An 18,335-nucleotide genomic window follows, 5' to 3' on the forward strand; every position below is an offset into this window, starting at 1 on the left:
CTGCAATATCTCATGCGTGTCTCTGGCACTTCAAACTGTTACCGATGGTCGCTGGAGAGACAGCTCAGCACTTGCTGTTCTCTCAGAGGACCTGGATTTGAGTCCCAACAATCTGGGAGCTCACAACCACCTGTAAGTCCAGTTCCAGGGCACCCAACACGCACTGGGAACATCTGATTACATGCAGATAGACATCACACCCCTTAAATACAAATAAGTAACATCTGAAGAATGTTTTTCTGGGGCTGGGGAAATGGCTCGGAGGATGAGGTACTTGCAGGCATGAGGACCTACGTTTGGATCTCACGGCGCTTCACAAGTGCCTGTAACTCCAGCACGGGGGCACGGAGAGGAAGATCCCTGGCTCATTGGCCAGTCCACCTGGAATCTCCGCTCACCCACCCAACTATCCGGGTTCACTAAAAGAACGTGTCTCAAAAAATGAAGTGAACCGTCCGGGGGAGACCTCCGGACGTCAACCTCTGGCTTGCACAAGCATCCACGGAGCCGGTGCATAAAGGAATTAACAAGAAAATGCTGAATGGGTAGTAAGCCTGGTGAGAGGCGAAGGACTAAGAACTAAGAAACAAAGGGGAGGCAGGTACGACCGGTAAAACCGAAATTCACTGTGGAAAGAGCAACGTGTCAACAACATTACCCATAAAAACCCGTTTTTTAAAATTACAGAGCATGAAACTAAATGTCCACCTTAGTTCTTGGCTGCTAAAATCTGGAAGCGTAGATCATTCCTGGTCTTTGTTCCAATTATTTGCATATATTATGCAAATGTCCAGAACTGCTAGAAGGCCTCCTCAGCGAACGCCCAGGATTCCGCCTCCGGACCCTCTCATTGGCTTGCCTAGCCACTCATTTGCATGACGTGATTTGATCACGGGAAGCCCCGCCTCCCGGACGCGTTCAGCTCTCCCGAAAGGACGCCGGCCCCAGAGTCTCCCAGGGTCTACGTAAGCTCCGCCCTCGATCAGCTCATCCCTTCGGTTCGTCGCAGGCCTTTCGGTCTTCTCCGCTGAGAGCGTCGGGGGCCCGGCACCGTTTCCCTGCGTCTCTCTCCGCGGCCATCCTTCCGCGGACGCAGCGCGCATGCGCCGCCCCTTTCTCCCACCCTCCGTCGTGTAAATTCTGCGCCCCAACGGCCCGGCGTTCCGCCCGGTCTACGCGTCTCAACTGCCGACGCCGCGGCGCCTCCCTAGCCAACCGGCGTCCTAGCGTCTGTAAGTCCCTCCCCCTTATGCAAATGCAGTCCGCACACCCCGCCTCTATTTTTAAAGCAGGGACGGCCCTGAAGTGCGGAGGGACGCGGAGAGCCGGGTCCCGCCCTCTATGCAAATCAGGGGGCGTGCCCGGTCGCGCAGGGAGGCGGGAGGTAGGGGGTGCTCCCGGGGGCGGCGGTTGCCCGGATGGGCCGTTAGTCGGAGCCCAGCCGCGGAGTGAGCGAGGGAGACGGGAGGAGCCGAGCGCGGCGCCATCCGCCGCCATCCGCCCCCGCCCCGCCGCCATCCGCCCCGGGGAGCCTCTCAGCCCGGGTCCCGGACCCCCGCGCACCCGGCCAGGTGAGTCTGGTCTAGCCGCCGGGCGCTGACGCCCTTTCCGGCGCGGGGCGGCGGCGGCGCCGGCGGCGGCGGCGGAGGAGGCGGAGGCGGCGGGCCGGGGGAGAAGCTGCCATCAGCCGCCGCCGCCATCTTGTCGTCCTGCCGCCGGCGCGCCCCTCCCCCTCGGCCGGCGCCGGCCGCTCCCAGGCCGCCGTGGAGGGCCGGGGCCCGCCCGCAGCCCCCGCAGCCCCGGCCTCCGGGCGCCAGGCCGCCCGCCCTGGCCGCGCCGCGCGCCCGGGGCCGCCCGTCGACGTCCCCTTTGAGGCTCTGTCGTGTTACCGGACCCGTCCTCCTAGCTCCCTGCGTCGAGGCGCCCCCGTCCCGGCGCCCCCTTCGCCCCGCGCCTCCGCCCCTCCGCGTTCTCCAGGCGGTTTCCTTTTCCCGGCTAGCCCCGTGGCCTCCATTCTCTTTTCCTCCCGGCCCTCCTGACACTGCCCCACTGCAGCCTTGCCCAGCCGCTCTCTTCTGATTCAACTCGGCTGCCCTGCCGTCCCCCTCCCCCCTTTCCATCTTCGTTTCGCGGAGGCCTCCTTAGGCGCCCGGAGAGCAGCCCCCGGCCTGTAGTCCCGGCCTGTGGTGAAGTTCTCTCCCCGGCCGCGGCTTTCCTCCCAGGCCTCCAGGCCTTCTTCCTGTCTCCCAGCGCTTTTCTTCACACCGCTCCCACCCACTGATGAGTGCCTGGTCACTCGAGAGTGCTCCTAAGATGGAGAGCGCGGCCTGCCCGGGGAATAAGGGCTGCTGAGGAAACAAAATGACTGCTTAGGGAGAGGTCCGACGAGGACAGAAAACCGAGTTGGTTCTGGTTTGGCCTTCCGCGGCCTGGCCCGTGGTTGCAGGGTAGTTCCATGATGCTTTGTCTGACCTCCGTCTTACACAGGATATACCGGAGTCCACTAGTTTTTGTTGTGGTTTTTTTTTTTTTTCCCCTGCGAGCAGAGCCGTTTCCAAGAGCCGGGGAGGGGGCAAGTTAGGGACGGATGGAGTGTTCTGCTCACAAGCGTTTTGTTTTGCCTGGGAGTGTGTGGAGCCCCTGTTGTTTAGTGAGGCCCATTCTGGCACCAGCCCCCAGCCTGGCAGAGCAAGCTCATAAAAATCCTTAAGCTCCGCTTGCCTTCCTTCAGGCCTCCCCAGATGGGACGGGAAGCTGCTGGGAATGGGCCCTGGGAGCCAGGGCCCTGGGGTGTGATTAGGGAGCTGGTGTCTAAGGGGCTGGCAGTCTGAAGTTCGCCTGCTCCCTGGAGTTATGTACCTCATTCTGGTTCTCTCTGGGGTTCGGCCGTGGTTGTTCAACTTTATCATATATCTCTGAAATTATTTTGGAGTGAAAGATGATTGCTCTCAGAATAGGAGAGAAGCTGCTGCTGCTCAAAAGTGGCACAAAGGATGGAGCTTGGTTTTTATTTGCCTTTCTTTGTCAGGATCTGTCAGAAAGGGTGACTGCCTGTGGAGGCTGAGTGCAGTGTGGTTAAGCTTGTAGTCGTTTCCACAAGCTAGAGAGCCGCCACACACCATTCCCCAAAGAGAGTGAAGAGGGCTTCTAGGCTTTTGTCTGCGGAGGAGGCAGAGCCTGAGCTGCCCTTTCTGGCCCACAGGCACCGGCTCGTTTTGGGGGAGGTGCCTGCAGGACCCAACGTACTCAATGAGCTTCCAGCGCAATGTCCGATCGCTCGGGGCCGACTGCCAAGGGGAAGGATGGAAAGAAGTATTCCTCGCTCAACCTGTTTGATACGTATAAGGGCAAGTCCTTAGAGATCCAGAAACCCGCCGGTGAGGGTCTTGCAAAGACGTTCCTAATGTTTCCAGGCTGAGCGTGCACGGGCTTAGGCTTTAGAGCTCTCAGCAAAGCCGCTGACAGGCCAGGAACACTGGGTAAAACACCAGTCATCCTCCTGCAAAGGCGTGTTTCTGGTTGCCTGTCCTTGGACACGTAAGAATCGGAGGCAAAGAAATGTGGATTTGGAAAGATCTGGGGCCAGCTTGCTCCCCGCAGGCCCAGGATCAACCATCCCACACAGAAGCAGGGATTAGAATGTATCTCCCTTTTCCCAGGAGAGTGTAGAGATTACTCCTGAGTAATGGAATGGCTTCTGAGAAAAATGCACAGTGAGAAGCTAGTAGGATATTGAGGACTGTCCACATGGCTTCTGTGGATGGGAGACTGTTAGTTCTCCTTGGTGAGGCATTTTTGACCCTTTCTCCACCTTTTCTTCAGTTGCCCCTCGACATGGCCTGCAGAGTCTCGGAAAAGTTGCCATTGCCCGGCGTATGCCACCCCCAGCCAACCTTCCAAGCCTGAAAGCCGAGAACAAAGGCAATGACCCCAATGTCTCACTAGTGCCGAAAGACGGAACAGGATGGGCAAGCAAACAGGAGCAGTCCGACCCCAAGAGGTAGACAGCGCCTGGGGCCTGAGTGATGAGGCTGTTGTCTTTACTTGGGGAGTATGCTAAGGCGTAGTCTGCTTCCGCCTCGGAAGAGGCAGGGAGTCGCCTGAGCCCTCGTTTGCTAGATGACAGAGGTGAAGCCTCGAGCACTTACACAGGTGGAGAGAGCGTGAAGCAGCGGGCAAAGCCCGTCTGGTGGCTTACTTTGTCCTAGTGTTTGTAGATGGGAGCGACAGGCTAGGGTCAGTTCCAGCTTTTACCGTTGGAGAGCTGAGGGAGAGTCACTTCACACTGGATAACCTTTCCACCCTGCTGTGCCCCCAGTTCCGATGCCTCAACCGCTCAGCAGCCGGAATCGCAGCCACTGCCGGCTTCACAGACGCCTGCCTCCAGCCAGCCGAAACGACCCCCACCAGCCCCCGAGGTACCTGGAGAGCTAGAGGGGTTAGAGGAAGAGTGGCGTGGCGCTTGCTCTTCCCCCTCACCACTACTGTCACCTCTGCTTCCCCAGAACGCTCCTTCGGTTCCAAGCGGGGTAAAGTCCTGGGCACAAGCCAGTGTCACCCATGGAGCCCATGGAGATGGTGAGTGCAAGAGTGAGTGAGTGAGTGGGGCCCTTGGGTGGGAGGAGCCCTGCACACCTAGATCCCCAGTCTGCTTTCACCCTCATTGCAACAGGTGGAAGGGCATCAAGCCTACTGTCGCGATTCTCTCGAGAGGAATTTCCGACCCTGCAGGCGGCTGGCGACCAGGACAAGGCTGCCAAGGAAAGGGAGTCTGCCGAACAGTCGTCTGGGCCCGGACCAAGCCTCCGCCCCCAAAGTGAGTGGCCACCTGTTTGAGTAAGTGGCTGCCTCAGGACCAGGATAGTGCCTGCTCTGAGGGAGAGCTCCATGTCGTGGGACTCACCTTCCTCTCCCATCGTTTTTGATGCACCCCTTTCCCCAAATCAGTAGTAACGTTCCTCTTCCCCTCTTTGTATTTTCCAAATACAGATTCTACCACTTGGAGGGATGGAGGTGGGCGTGGCCCTGATGAGCTGGAGGGCCCCGACTCCAAACTTCATCATGGTCATGATCCCCGGGGTGGGCTGCAGCCTTCGGGCCCACCCCAGTTCCCTCCCTACCGCGGAATGATGCCGCCCTTTGTGAGTTTGGCTCTCTTACTTGGAGTGGTCGCACTGGAAGCCCAAGTGTTCAGAGTCAGGACTTAGTCTTTGGAAGACTCAGAAAGTAGAGCCTAGTGTGTGTGGGGGGAGATGGTGTGCTCACGGGGCTTGCAGGCTGTTTCTCCATCCCAGCAGCTGTTGTTGGGCCCTTTTGCAGATGTATCCCCCATATCTCCCGTTCCCTCCACCATATGGACCCCAGGGGCCTTACCGTTACCCGACTCCTGATGGGCCCAGGTGAGCAGTCAGTTGGATTCTGGGTTGTTACTGGGGGCAGGGTAAGGCTGCTTGGGGAGAGGTTCAGATTGGCCTGTGATTGTACTACATGTTGTATCTGACGCCCTCCCTCTCTGTTTTTCCCCAATGCACAGCCGTTTTCCTCGTGTGGCGGGCCCCCGGGGCTCAGGGCCACCAATGCGCCTTGTGGAGCCTGTGGGCCGGCCTTCTATTCTTAAAGAGGATAACCTCAAAGAGTTTGACCAATTGGACCAGGAGAATGATGATGGCTGGGCAGGTGAATATAAGTATTTCCATCTTAAAAAGTAAAACCTGATGAAGAAATGGTGGGTCATGTGAGAGAAAAGCAGATGTGCAAGGGCTGAAAGAGGGATGGATGGGTGACAAAGCTAAATGTCGGAGTCCTGAGAGGAGTGAGAGTGACAGGACCCAGGTACTGATGGCTGAGCCTCCTGTTCCAGCCTGTTTGCTGCTGTGTTCTGGGAAGGTGGCTGAGGCTGGAGAGCAGACCAGTTTGTCTACTTACTGTCCATTTTCTTTTACCTCAGGGGCCCACGAGGAGGTCGACTACACTGAAAAGCTCAAGTTTAGTGATGAGGAAGACGGGCGAGACTCTGATGAGGAGGGAGCTGAGGGCCAGTGAGTTAGGGCACCAGGGGAGATGAGGGCCCCGGTTTTACTCGTGGTGTAATGAGAGTCCTAGAAGGGCTAGGTGCAGCTGCCCTTAATTGTACTGTGATCTGCCTACAGCAAGGATTCCCAGCCAGCTGCTGGAGAGGAACCTGAAGCAGATGGCAAAAAGGGCACCTCCCCTAGCACTGAGCCGCCCCCTCCCAAGACGGCCTGGGCAGAGAACTCTCGGCCTCCAGAGACGGAACCAGCACCTCCTACGCCAAAGCCTCCCCCACCTCCACCTCACCGGGGTCCTGTCGGGAACTGGGGACCCCCTGGGGACTACCCAGTAAGTACCTACAGTGAGGGTGAGAGGGCCAGCTGTGGGAGGGGCTGCTGAATAACTGAGGGTAGTAAGTAACAGGAAGCTAGAGCAGAGCCATGCTGTATCTCAGAAAAGCTTGGGAACCTTTGGTTCTCGGGGGTTGGAGACATGAGGGCCTGGGAAGGAAGGCTTTCATGTTTAGGTCGCTGAAGGGAAAAAGGAACAGAGGTAAGGGTGAAGAATTTGGTCTTTGGTGCTGTAGCTGTGGACAGTGTGTTTGATCTTTGAAAGAGGTGGCAGAAGGTGTAGTGACTGACAGGCCTGGCCTGCTGGGTTTGCCCATTGCCAGGATCGTGGGGGTCCTCCCTGCAAGCCCCCAGCACCCGAAGATGAGGACGAGGCATGGCGGCAGCGTCGGAAGCAATCTTCCTCAGAGATTTCTCTGGCAGTGGAGCGGGCACGAAGGCGGCGGGAGGAGGAAGAACGGCGCATGCAGGAGGAGCGCCGGGCAGCCTGCGCCGAGAAGCTCAAGCGGCTTGACGAAAAGTTCGGGGCGCCTGACAAGCGACTCAAGGCGGAGCCGGCCGCCCCACCTGCTGCCCCTCCTGCCCCTGCTCTGTCACCTGCGGTCCCTAAGGAACTTCCTGCAGCTCCAGCTCTGCCGCCAGCACCAGCCCCGACACCAGAGAAAGAACCCGAAGAGCCAGCACAAGCCGCTCCTGCACAGCCCACCCCCAGCCCAGGAGTGGCCGCAGCTCCCACTCTGGCGAGCGGTGGTGGCGCTGCCGGTAGCGCCAGCAATGGCAGCTTCGAGGCCAGCCCAGGTATGGAGGGGACACTGGGTGGTAAAGATAGTGTCGGTGGAAGAGAGCAGTGCTTTATTTCATTGAGTGAGCTATGGGTCGGGGATGTCTGGAGGAAGAGCCAAAGACCGTTCTTGTAGAACAAGACTTTCCTGTTTTCTGCCCTTCTTGTTTCCCGGGGGTATCACGGGGATAAGAGTATTTTCGTGGGTCTCGATGGGCGTTTCCACAGCTGGTGTGTGATTGAACCTTAACTGCAGCTGGGCTTTCTGGGATAGTGACTTCTGTGATGGACCCCGTCACTTTGTTCTTCCATGCAGTGGAACCTCAACTGCCTTCCAAAGAGGGTCCTGACCCACAGGAAGAGGTTCCTCCACCCACCACACCCCCAGCCCCCAAGGTGGAGCCCAAGGGTGATGGAGTCGGTCCTGCTCGGCAGCCTCCCAGCCAGGGCTTGGGCTACCCCAAATACCAGAAGTCATTGCCGCCTCGCTTCCAGCGGCAGCAGCAGGTGAGCTCAGACTCTCCCTCTCCACTCTGTTTGCGTCTTCACCATCCTCAGGCCTGTGTTTGCCTTAACTTTTCTGCTGATGCCTTTGGGTGCGTGCTGTGGCGCCCTCTTCCATCCTGTCTTGTTTCTGACAGGAGCAGCTCCTGAAGCAGCAGCAGCAGCAGTGGCAGCAGCAGCAAGGCACTGCCCCTCCTGCCCCAGTGCCCCCGTCACCACCACAGCCTGTCACCCTGGGAGCTGTACCTGCCCCACAGGCGCCACCCCCGCCCCCCAAAGCCCTGTACCCAGGGGCTCTGGGCCGGCCGCCCCCAATGCCTCCAATGAATTTTGACCCCCGCTGGATGATGATCCCTCCTTATGTGGACCCCCGGCTTCTCCAGGGCCGCCCTCCTCTGGACTTCTACCCTCCTGGTGTGCATCCCTCAGGTAAGGGTCCATAGGCACCGGGGGCCCCCTCAGCCCCAGATAGCCAGGGAGCCAGCTGGTCTCCCCAGTCAGCACTTAGGGGTCTGTGCGCATAGCCGTGGGGGACAGGTAGTAAACAGTGTCTCACGCTTCGGTGCAGTTTATTTGCATGAAAGCCAAGTGGCTGCCTGTTTTCACAAGACCAAGCCCGCACATAAGGAAGAGGAGGTGCTGGTTGCTCATTCAGAGAAGGTGTTTCCGATGTGGAAGGCTTGTGGTTGGATGATTTTCTTGTTTGTTATAGGCCTGGTTCCCCGGGAACGCTCAGACAGTGGGGGCTCAAGCTCAGAGCCATTTGAACGCCATGCACCCCCTCTGCTACGGGAACGAGGCACCCCACCAGTGGACCCCAAGTTGGCCTGGGTAGGAGACGTCTTTACCACCACACCCACTGATCCGCGCCCTCTTACTTCACCACTGCGCCAGGCAGCAGATGAGGATGACAAGAGCCTGAGGTGAGTTGCTGGGAGGAGAGTGGTGGGTTATCTGAGGTGATAGGGTTGAGCCTAAGGTGAAGAGACAGATGTAAACCGCCCAAGAGGGAGGGAGTTTCCAAGTCAGGACTCAGCGTGGGCCTCTCTTGGGTTGGTGGCCCCCTCATCCTCACAAACTTCTTTTCTGTTTCTCTTCAGGAGCGAGACTCCTCCAGTCCCTCCCGCACCACCGTATCTGGCTAATTACCCAGGTTTTCCTGAGAATGGAGCTCCTGGGCCTCCGATGTCTCGCTTCCCTCTGGAGGAGCCAGCTCCCCCTACACCTCGGCCACTACCCTGGCCCCCGGGGAGTGATGAGGCTGCCAAGATACAGGCTCCGCCATCCAAGAAGGAACCCCCCAAGGAGGAACCGCCACAGCCGTTGGGGCCAGAAGCAGGCAGAAAGCCTGGCCGAGGAGGAGGTGGAGGCCAAGGCCCACCGCCACCACGAAGAGAAAATCGTACGGAGACTCGCTGGGGCCCTCGCCCGGGCAGCTGCCGCCGCGGAATCCCTGCAGAGGAGCCAGGTGTCCCTCCTCGCCGAGCCGGGCCCATAAAGAAGCCGCCGCCGCCTGTGAAGGCCGACGAGCTGCCTGCCAAGTCCCTAGAGCAGGGGGATGAGACCCCCAAGGTCCCAAAGCCAGACCCACTCAAGACGGCCAAGGGGAGGGTGGGCCCCAAGGAAACGCCGCCGGGGGGGACTCACTCTCCTGCGCCGAGGCTCCGCAGGGACTATTCCTATGAAAGAGTAGGCCCTTCATCTTGCCGGGGTCGGGGCCGAGGCGAGTATTTTGCCAGAGGAAGGGGTTTTCGGGGAACCTATGGGGGCCGGGGTCGGGGAGCCCGGAGCCGGGAGTTCCGAAGTTACCGGGAGTTCCGAGGAGACGATGGTCGCGGGGGTGGAGCGGGGGCACTGAACCACCCCTCCGCCGCCCGAGGCCGCACTGCCAGTGAGACGCGGAGCGAGGGTTCCGAGTACGAAGAGATCCCCAAGAGACGCCGCCAGCGCGGCTCCGAGACCGGCAGCGAGACCCACGAGAGCGACCTGGCCCCCTCCGACAAGGAGGCCCCACCACCCAAAGAGGGGGTGCACGCTCAGGTCCCTCTGGCGCCCCCCGCCGCCAGGGGCTCCCCTGTCTCCAGCCCCCGCCCGGTTCTCCACTGCCCGGGGCGGGCGTGTCTTCACGCCGAGAGGAGTGCCGTCGCGCCGGGGCCGCGGTGGGGGGCGGCCCCCTCCGCCGGTCTGCTCGGGCTGGAGCCCTCCTGCCAAGTCCCTGGTTCCGAAGAAACCGCCGGCAGGTCCCCTGCCCCCGAGCAAGGAGCCTTTGAAAGAGAAGCTGATCTCGGGGCCCCTGTCCCCCATGTCCCGAGGCAGCAACTTGGGCGTCGGCACGGAAGATGGGGAGCGACCCCGGCGGCGGCGGCACGGCAGGGCGCAGCAGCAGGACAAGCCGCCTCGATTCCGGAGGCTGAAGCAAGAGCGAGAAAATGCCGCCAGAGGAGCCGATGGCAAGCCCCCTCCCCTCGCCCTTTCAGCCTCCGCCCCCGGACCCGAGGAGGCTCTGGCCACGGTTCCCCCGCCGCCTCGACGCGCAGCTGCTAAGTCTCCTGATCTGTCAAACCAGAACTCAGACCAAGCCAATGAGGAGTGGGAGACGGCGTCAGAGAGCAGCGACTTTGCCAGTGAGCGCCGGGGCGACAAGGAGACGCCCCCAGCAGCACTTACGACCTCTAAAGCCGTGGGGACTCCGGGGGGCAATGCAGGTGGGTCCGGACCCGGCATCTCAGCCATGTCTCGGGGAGACCTGAGCCAGCGAGCCAAGGATTTGAGCAAGCGGAGCTTCTCCAGTCAGCGTCCAGGCATGGAGCGGCAAAACCGGCGCCCAGGCCCCGGGGGCAAGACTGGCGGTGGTGGTGGCGGTGGCGGTGGTGGTGCAGGCCCTGGGGGACGGGCCGGCCCAGGACGAGGGGACAAGAGGAGCTGGCCCTCTCCCAAGAACCGCAGGTGGGTATGGCAAGGTGCTCGTGTTCTGGGCTGGGGGTGGACACCGGGGAGCTGGGGCCCTCGGGGTGTGTCAGCTTCAGGAAGGCACTGCAGACCCTCTTTCTTGCTAAGGTTGGTTGGCGGAGGAGCTGGCCATCCCCATGCCTGTTCTCTTCCCACACCTTTGTAAACAGACTCTGGAAAGTTTTCTCGGGAGAGGACAGGGTGCCAGTGGAGAAGCTGGAAAATAGATGCTTGACTTGTAGGGGACAGACTAAGCGTTTAGTGAGCCTGGAGCTGATGCTCTGCTTTCTCCAGCCGGCCTCCTGAGGAGCGGCCCCCGGGGCTGCCTCTGCCTCCGCCACCCCCCAGCAGCTCTGCTGTCTTCCGCCTGGACCAAGTGATCCACAGCAACCCTGCCGGCATCCAACAGGCTCTGGCCCAGCTTAGCAGCCGCCAAGGAAATGTAACTGCACCAGGGGGCCACCCAAGGCCTAAGCCTGGCCCTCCCCAAGCCCCTCAGGGCTCCTCCCCTCGGCCCCCAACCCGTTATGACCCCCCGAGGGCCAGCAACGTCATCAGTTCTGGTAAGCTGGAGGCAGGCGGGTGGGAATGACTCGATCCCCAAAGGTCAGGTGCTGGAGTGGGTAGCAGAAGTTTGGTCTGGGGGCCCTGCTGTTGGGGTTCTGCAGAGCTGGACAGGCTGGGGGTGGAGCTGGGAGAGTAAGCTAGGGTCAGCGGTAGAATGAGGTAGATGCTGACAGTTTTCCCTTTTCCCCAGACCCCCACTTCGAGGAGCCAGGGCCGATGGTGAGGGGGGTGGGCGGGACTCCCCGGGACTCTGCCGGGGTTAATCCCTTCCCCCCGAAACGGCGGGAGCGGCCTCCCCGAAAACCGGAGCTGCTGCAGGAGGTGAGGGATGGGGCTGGAGATTGGGCCTCATTGCACTCCCACCTTTGAAGGTTCTTGGTGTGCTTTCTGTGTGCTTCTGCATTCTGTTGTGCTCTCACCCAGACTCCCATTAGCGACACCCACTTGCCTCCCGTGTGTGTCTCCCCTGTTGCTGCTGCTCCTCGCTCTGCCCCGGCTAATTTGCGTTTTGCCCTTCTGGGTTTTCTCACCTGCAGGAGTCGGTGCCAGTTTCTCATAGCTCTGGATTCTTGGGCTCTAAGCCTGAGGTCCCAGGCCCTCAGGGAGAATCCAGAGACTCGGGCACAGAGGCCCTGACTCCCCACATCTGGAATCGTTTACATGCTGGTGAGCCAGGCTGCTGGAGGGCAAGGGTTGGCATGAGGCGTAGTGCTGGGCGGTGGCCGAGCACTGTTGTCACTGCCGGCCTCACGGTGGGTGTTCTCCTCCAGCCCCGAGCCGGAAGAGCTATCAGCCTGGCTCCATAGAGCCCTGGATGGAGCCCCTCAGCCCCTTTGAGGACGTAGCGGCCACAGAGGTGCGTGCACCCTTGAGGAGGAGGTGGCCTCGAGGCCGGGCCTTTGTGGAGTGCTGGTCTGTCTTTACCGGTGGGAATGGGTGCTGCTCTGCAGGCGGTGGGCAGTGTTTCTCCTTGCCTCGCTCTGGGGCGGGGGGGTGTGCTCCTGTGGGTGCAGGTGTTCTCTGCTCTAACCGCCTGGTTCCCTGTGCACTCCTCAGATGAGCCAGTCTGACAGTGGGGTGGACCTGAGTGGAGATTCCCAGGTGTCATCGGGTCCCTGCAGCCAGCGGAGTTCCCCTGATGGGGGACTAAAGGGGTCAGCAGAGGGACCTCCCAAGCGGCCTGGAGGACCCTCACCCCTGAATGCTGTTCCTGGGGAGAGTGCATCTGGCTCTGAACCCTCTGAACCTCCCAGGAGACGGCCACCTGCTTCCCATGATGGGGACAGAAAGGTAAAAGAGCGAGGGTGGATGAGGACTGTTGGTAGAGCTCGTGCCTGGGTCTGTCTGTGTGTGCCTGCCCCTCCTTTGCCTCTTTATTGTGGTATTTCTTGGTTTGTTTCTTTGTCACTCAACCCTTGTTCCCCAATCTAGGAGCTGCCCCGGGAGCAGCCTCTGGCCCCTGGTGCCATAGGCACAGAACGCTCGCAGCGCACAGATCGGGGCCCAGAGCCAGGCCCCCTCCGACCAGGTTCTCAAGTTGAGTTTGGCACTACCAACAAGGTCTGAATGGGCTATACTGGACGTGTTCTGGTTGGGTATGGAGAATGGTGAGAAGTAGGTTGGAGGTTTGAATTGTGTTATAATCTCTCCTCCTCTGTTTCCCCATGTTACAGGACTCAGAGTTGTGCCTCGTGGTAGGGGACACCTTAAAAGGAGAAAAGGAGTTGACGGCATCCGTCACAGAGGTAGGTGGAGGGCCGGGGAGTTGTGATGAAGGCAGTATCTACCACAGTGGTTCTCTCCTTCCGGATGCTGTGACTGTGACCCTGTGGTACAGCTCCTCGTGTCTTGGCAACCCCCAACCATAGGTTATTTGGTTGCCACTTATAAACATTTGATAGGGGACCCACTTGAAAGGGTGGTTCACCCCTTAAAGGGGTCGTGACCCATAGGTTGAGAACCACTGACGTGGACCGTAAGGCTTCGATCTTGACAAGGCTTCTTTTGCTCAGGCCATTCCCATATCCAGAGACTGGGAGCTGCTCCCTAGTGCTTCTGCTTCCGCTGAGCCACCGTCCAAGAGCCTGGGTGCTGGGCAGTGTGGTCCAGAGCCCAGCCCTTCAGGTCAGCGCTTGTACCCTGAGGTCTTCTATGGCAGCCCCGGACCTCCCAGTTCCCAGGTAAGCCTTTTTTTTTCTTTTTTTTTTTTGAGCCAGGCCTGGAACTTGGTGTGTAGATTCACCTGCCTCTTCCTTCCAGGCTGAGATTAAAGATGGCCCCACAGCCGTGGTTTCTTTGTTGTAGTTGTTTTGTGTCTGTGCCAGGGCACGTGCTACCTCTGCAGGTGGAGGTCAGAGGTCAGAGGGCAACTTGGTGCAGTCCTCCCTCCACTACTTCCGGATTCCTGTAGACCAGGCTGGCCTTGAACTCAAAAAGCCCTGCCTGCCTCTTCCTCCCTGAGCACTGGGATTGCAGGTGTGTGCGCCACGGCCCCTGGCTCTCCCTCTGTACCGGTTCTGGAATGTCAGCAGCGCCTGTCTTTACCTGCTGAGCCCTCTCACCTAAAGTTGGTCACTTATAAAACGTGTCACTGTTCCAGGTTTTTCCTGCAGTGGTTTTTTTTGTTGTTGTTGAAGAGGTTTTTCTGTGCATGGGTGTTTTGCCTGTGCGCATCTGTACCATGCGTGCACAGTGCCCTCGGGAGCCAGAAGAGGGCACTGGCCGCCTTGGCCCTGGAGTCTCGGGTGGTTGTAAGCTTCCGTGTGGTGCTGAGGATAAACACGATCTTCTGGAAGAACAGCTAGTGTGCTTAATTTCTCTAGCTTTTTCAAATTCTGTGTGCGCAGCGGGTGCGTGCACAGGATTTCAGGTGCTCACAGAGGCCAGACGTGTCTGCTCTTTCAGGAGCTAGTCACAGATGGCTGTGTGCCTGTTCTTAACTGCTGAGCCGTCTCTGCAGCCCCAGTCCATGCCCTGTTCTCATTTTGTCTTGAGAGTCTGGCCAAGTTATCCAGACTGGCTTTGAATCTGATGTTTGTCAGCTTTGACGCCTGCCTTTCTAGAAACTGAGATTCCGCTGGGCTCCGTTATTACTTTTTACTTTTACCCTGTCGAGGCTCGCTTTCAGGTAGGTGTTCTCCCCTTGTTTAACCCCAAAGAGAAGTGTTCTTCACCGTCTTGTATATTTCTCAGTATTCTTATTTTAAGATTACTTATTACATATACAATGTTTTGCTTTCACGAGTGCCTGCGCACCAAACAGGGCCGCAGATCTCTCTTTGTGAGCCATCAAGTGTTGGTGGGAACTGAACTCAGGACCTCTGGAAGGCCAGACCTCTGAGCCGACTCCAACCCCCGCCTGTGTGTTTCTCAATCTCGTTGACAGCATTACCCATCAGCTGTGCGAGATGAGACATGAGGCTCCTGTGCCAGTAGAGCCCTCTGACACTGTGCTGTATCCAGCCCATGCCAGCTTCTCTTGACCAAAGACACTGGACTGTTCCCACCTTGCTTTTCTCCGGCAGGTCTCTGGGGGTGCCATGGACTCTCAGTTGCATCCCAGCAACGCAGGCTTCCGCCCCGGGACACCGTCGTTGCAGTACAGGTGACACTGGGTGCCTGCGCCTCCAGCGGGAGTGGGGGAGGTTAAGGCATCACTCGCGCCAAGGAGTAACACCTCTCCCCCCAACTTGTTTTCAGGTCACAGCCCCTGTATCTGCCCCCAGGTCCAGCCCCTCCCTCGGCGCTGCTGTCTGGGGTGGCCCTCAAGGGCCAGTTTCTGGATTTCTCAGCACTGCAAGCCCCGGAGCTGGGGAAGTTGCCTGCGGGGGGCGTTCTCTACCCACCACCGTCCTTCCTCTACTCTGCAGCCTTCTGCCCCAGCCCCCTGCCTGACCCACCCTTGCTTCAGGTATGAGCTGGGCAGCTGCTAGGGCAGCAGAGAGGCTGGTCTTGGCCGACTTGTCCTGTTCTCGCTCTGTAGCCCAGGAGAGCCCGGAGTTAAGTCATTGTGGAGTCCGGATTACAAGTAGCTGTCAAACCCACCTGAGAACTGACCTTTCCCCCGTTTCCCAACAGGTCCGCCAGGATCTGCCGTCCCCTTCAGATTTTTACTCTGCTCCTCTGCAGCCTGGTGGCCAAGGGGGCTTCCTTCCCTCGGGGGCCCCTGCTCAGCAGGTACTCTGACCGTCCCACTCCCGTCATGTTCCTTCTCTGGTTCAGCCTGGATTTCCCCACGCGCCTCCTGCTGCAGTGAGCTCACTGGGATTTCTTGTTGCAGATGCTTCTGCCTGTGGTAGACTCACAGCTGCCAGTGGTGAACTTTGGCTCCCTGCCACCAGCGCCACCTCCTGCTCCACCTCCTCTTTCTCTGTTGCCTATGGGTCCTGCTCTCCAGCCCCCCAGCCTGGCTGTGCGGCCCCCACCTGCTCCTGCGACTCGGGTCTTGCCTTCACCTGCCAGGCCCTTCCCCCCTAACTTGGGGCGAGCAGAGGTGAGGTGTAGGGGATTCGCACTTTCAGGTTTGCTGGGTTGGAACAATGGCTTGGTGGGAGGGCTCGTGGTCGGCATGTCCGAAAGGACCTATGGTTCAGACAGGAAGTTCATAGGGTGAACTGGTTTTCTCTTCAGCTGCACCCAGTAGAACTAAAGCCTTTCCAGGATTATCGAAAGCTGAGCAGCACCCTTGGGGGTCCTGGGTCATCGCGGACTCCCCCATCCGGAAGGTACGTAGGGATGGAGTGTAAGCTCTGCATCTGGGAGTTTTCTTTGAAGCCAGGGCAGGTCTAGGGCTTGCGCTAACCACCTTTCCTCCCTTAGGCCCTTCTCTGCTCTCAATTCCCGTCTCAAGGCTCCACCTTCCACCTACAGTGGAGTATTCCGGACTCAGCGCCTGGACCTCTACCAGCAGGTGAAGGGAACTCTGACCCCAGCCTGAGGCCGGGCTCCCCTCTCCGCCACTCCCGGAGGACTGCTGACTTACTCTTGCTTTCCTTAGGCTTCCCCACCAGATGCCCTGCGTTGGATGCCGAAGCCTTGGGAACGGTCAGGGCCACCTTCTCGAGAAGGGCCTCCCCGAAGAGCAGAGGAGCCTGGGTCCCGGGGGGACAAGGAGCCTGGATTGCCCCCACCCCGCTAAGGGAGTTCCCCTTGACCCCATCCCCGGGGCTTGTATATAGATTATAAATATATAAGGGGGAGGGGTGGGTGGGGAGGGGTGTGGGTCTGGAGCCTCACTCCCCTCCTCTCTTCCCCTAGTCCCCTATCCCTGGGGCCGTTTGTTAAAAAAGAATAATAAAAGAATTTAAAAAAAAAGAAGGAAAGGGAAAGTCCTGGGGGCCAGGTAGCTGTAATGATGTCTGCAGTAGGCTTGATAAGCTACCTGTTAATGACTTCAAGGTTCCAGAGTTAAGGAATTTGGGATAGACTCAAATAAGAAAATCTGCTTGTACCTGTGGATGAGGCCAGTGGGTACATGTTTTAGTTAGGGTTTCTATTGCTGTCTCCATGGCAGCTCTTAAAAGGGAAAGTATTTAGTGGGGGCGGGGGTCCATATTCGTGGTGGGAAACACGGCAGGCAGCATGCTGGAGGATGGGTGCCGCGTCCGCGTCTGCAGGCCGCAGGAAGACGGTGCTGCTTGGCCTGCGCTGCCCAGTGTCAAGGCCACCCCAGTAACGGAAAAAGACTCCTAACGATCCCTGTGAGCCCGTGGGGACCGTTTCCACTCAGACGGACCCGCCGCATCCATCCCGCTCCTTAGCCCCACAGGCTAAGGTGAGACGCGGTCAGGCCACCTGCAGAAGCCCCCAGTTTTGTCAGTCTGGAGCCTGTTTAAAAGCCTCTTTGGAGATCACCGCTTTAAAACCAAAAGGCATATATCATATACTTTAACATACAGTGGCATTAAGATAGACCCTGCCATTCCAAAAGGGAACATAGGAAATACTGGACCACAGAAAGAAAATCGCCAGACTCTGCCTCCAGTGTCTGGCGTCAAAGCCTCTTCAGCAGCACACTTTGGTGACTCCTGGGCCCGTTCCATTCACTCCCTGTTGGCAGGTACCCCACGTTTTGCCATCTCCAACACGCAGGCAATCTAGGCTTCGCTTTCACAGCTTTACACAACGACCTGTAGGCCTCCATGCAGAGGACCCCACTCTTCACACGCCCGGAGGGAGATTCCAGAGGGCAGAACCAAATCTGCGACGTTCCACTGCTTGCTGGGGCCGGAACATGGCTTTGTTCCGTTACATCTTTACCATCTTCCTGGTTTTGATAGTTTCCTTCACTGTCTGGAACGCCAGAGATGTGCCTGCCTCTGTCTTCCAGAGTCTGGGATTGAAAGTGTGCCCTTAAGCTTCTTAATTCCTTTTCACAAGTTGGGGGTTTAGCTGGGTGGGGTCTTGCCGAGCCGCCACTCCCTTTATTCCACCTAGCATCTGGCTGTTACCTGCTTGCACTTTCTCATCCCCCTTTCTGTCGGGAGTGGTTGGTTTGTCCTTGCTCAGCCGGTTTCCTTTTCAGTATAGATCTGCATAAGCGAGGACACTAATAACCAAGCAACATGGTCAACACAGGCTGTCAAAGCCGTTAATCCATGTCTTAAAATTTAGGCTCAGGAAGATTTTTTTTTTTTGGACAAGGGCAGAAAACCACATCCTTCACTAAAATGCCACAAGAATGATCTCTATGCCACAGATTCATCCCAATATTCTATGAAACTTCTTGAACCAAACTCCCACAATTCAAATCACCCTCAGCAACCACTCACCTGCTCCTAACACGGCCCATTAAGCCCCACTTTTAAGGCATTCAGCTGCTTTCCTAATGCAAAACCCACATTCCTCCCAAGAAGCTCCCGGCCGTTTGTCAGCAGGGTGGCTGGCATGCGGACATGGTGCTGCAGAGCTACATTTGTCCAGCCAGGCAATTTGTCCAGGGACACTTGAACAAGGTCCCACCTGACAATGCCACTCCCCATGGGGCCATTTTCAAACCACTTCGGTCCCATACTGAACTCGGGTGCTCGGCAATGAGGCCTTTCCAGCTCCAGACAGCCGAGGTGGAAGCTGCGGAACTCGGGAGGCGGCCTGAGCTTAAAGCGAGGGCAGTAAAGTTAGCAAGTGCACTCTTGGGAGCACGGCACTGGGACGCGAGACGCTCTCTAAGCGCC

The 18,335-nt window shown here is 58.6% G+C and overlaps 1 protein-coding gene and 1 non-coding gene across 2 annotated transcripts; both read left to right on the top strand.

Moving 5' to 3' along the window:
* The first annotated feature begins 1,390 nt into the window (after positions 1 to 1,390).
* On the top strand, positions 1,391 to 16,471 carry Prrc2a (proline rich coiled-coil 2A). The gene is given in 32 exon segments (XM_021655897.2): positions 1,391 to 1,571; positions 3,203 to 3,377; positions 3,823 to 4,000; positions 4,319 to 4,418; positions 4,506 to 4,578; positions 4,673 to 4,816; positions 4,990 to 5,141; positions 5,320 to 5,399; positions 5,534 to 5,676; positions 5,948 to 6,038; positions 6,150 to 6,360; positions 6,686 to 7,160; positions 7,460 to 7,650; positions 7,785 to 8,076; positions 8,360 to 8,570; positions 8,748 to 9,699; positions 9,701 to 10,593; positions 10,891 to 11,159; positions 11,354 to 11,484; positions 11,700 to 11,829; positions 11,934 to 12,019; positions 12,220 to 12,453; positions 12,595 to 12,723; positions 12,837 to 12,908; positions 13,176 to 13,343; positions 14,688 to 14,767; positions 14,863 to 15,073; positions 15,241 to 15,339; positions 15,443 to 15,655; positions 15,793 to 15,887; positions 15,982 to 16,072; positions 16,160 to 16,471. Coding segments are annotated over 31 exon segments (6,447 nt in total). The 5' UTR covers positions 1,391 to 1,571; positions 3,203 to 3,265; the 3' UTR covers positions 16,301 to 16,471.
* LOC132648457 (small nucleolar RNA SNORA38) lies at positions 3,495 to 3,625 on the top strand. The gene has a single exon (XR_009586856.1). It is a non-coding gene; the product is annotated as a small nucleolar RNA SNORA38 (small nucleolar RNA).
* Positions 16,472 to 18,335: the final 1,864 nt, after the last annotated feature.

The sequence above is a fragment of the Meriones unguiculatus genome, chromosome 16 (assembly GCF_030254825.1).
Source record: "Meriones unguiculatus strain TT.TT164.6M chromosome 16, Bangor_MerUng_6.1, whole genome shotgun sequence".
Classification (NCBI taxonomy): domain Eukaryota; kingdom Metazoa; phylum Chordata; class Mammalia; order Rodentia; family Muridae; genus Meriones; species Meriones unguiculatus.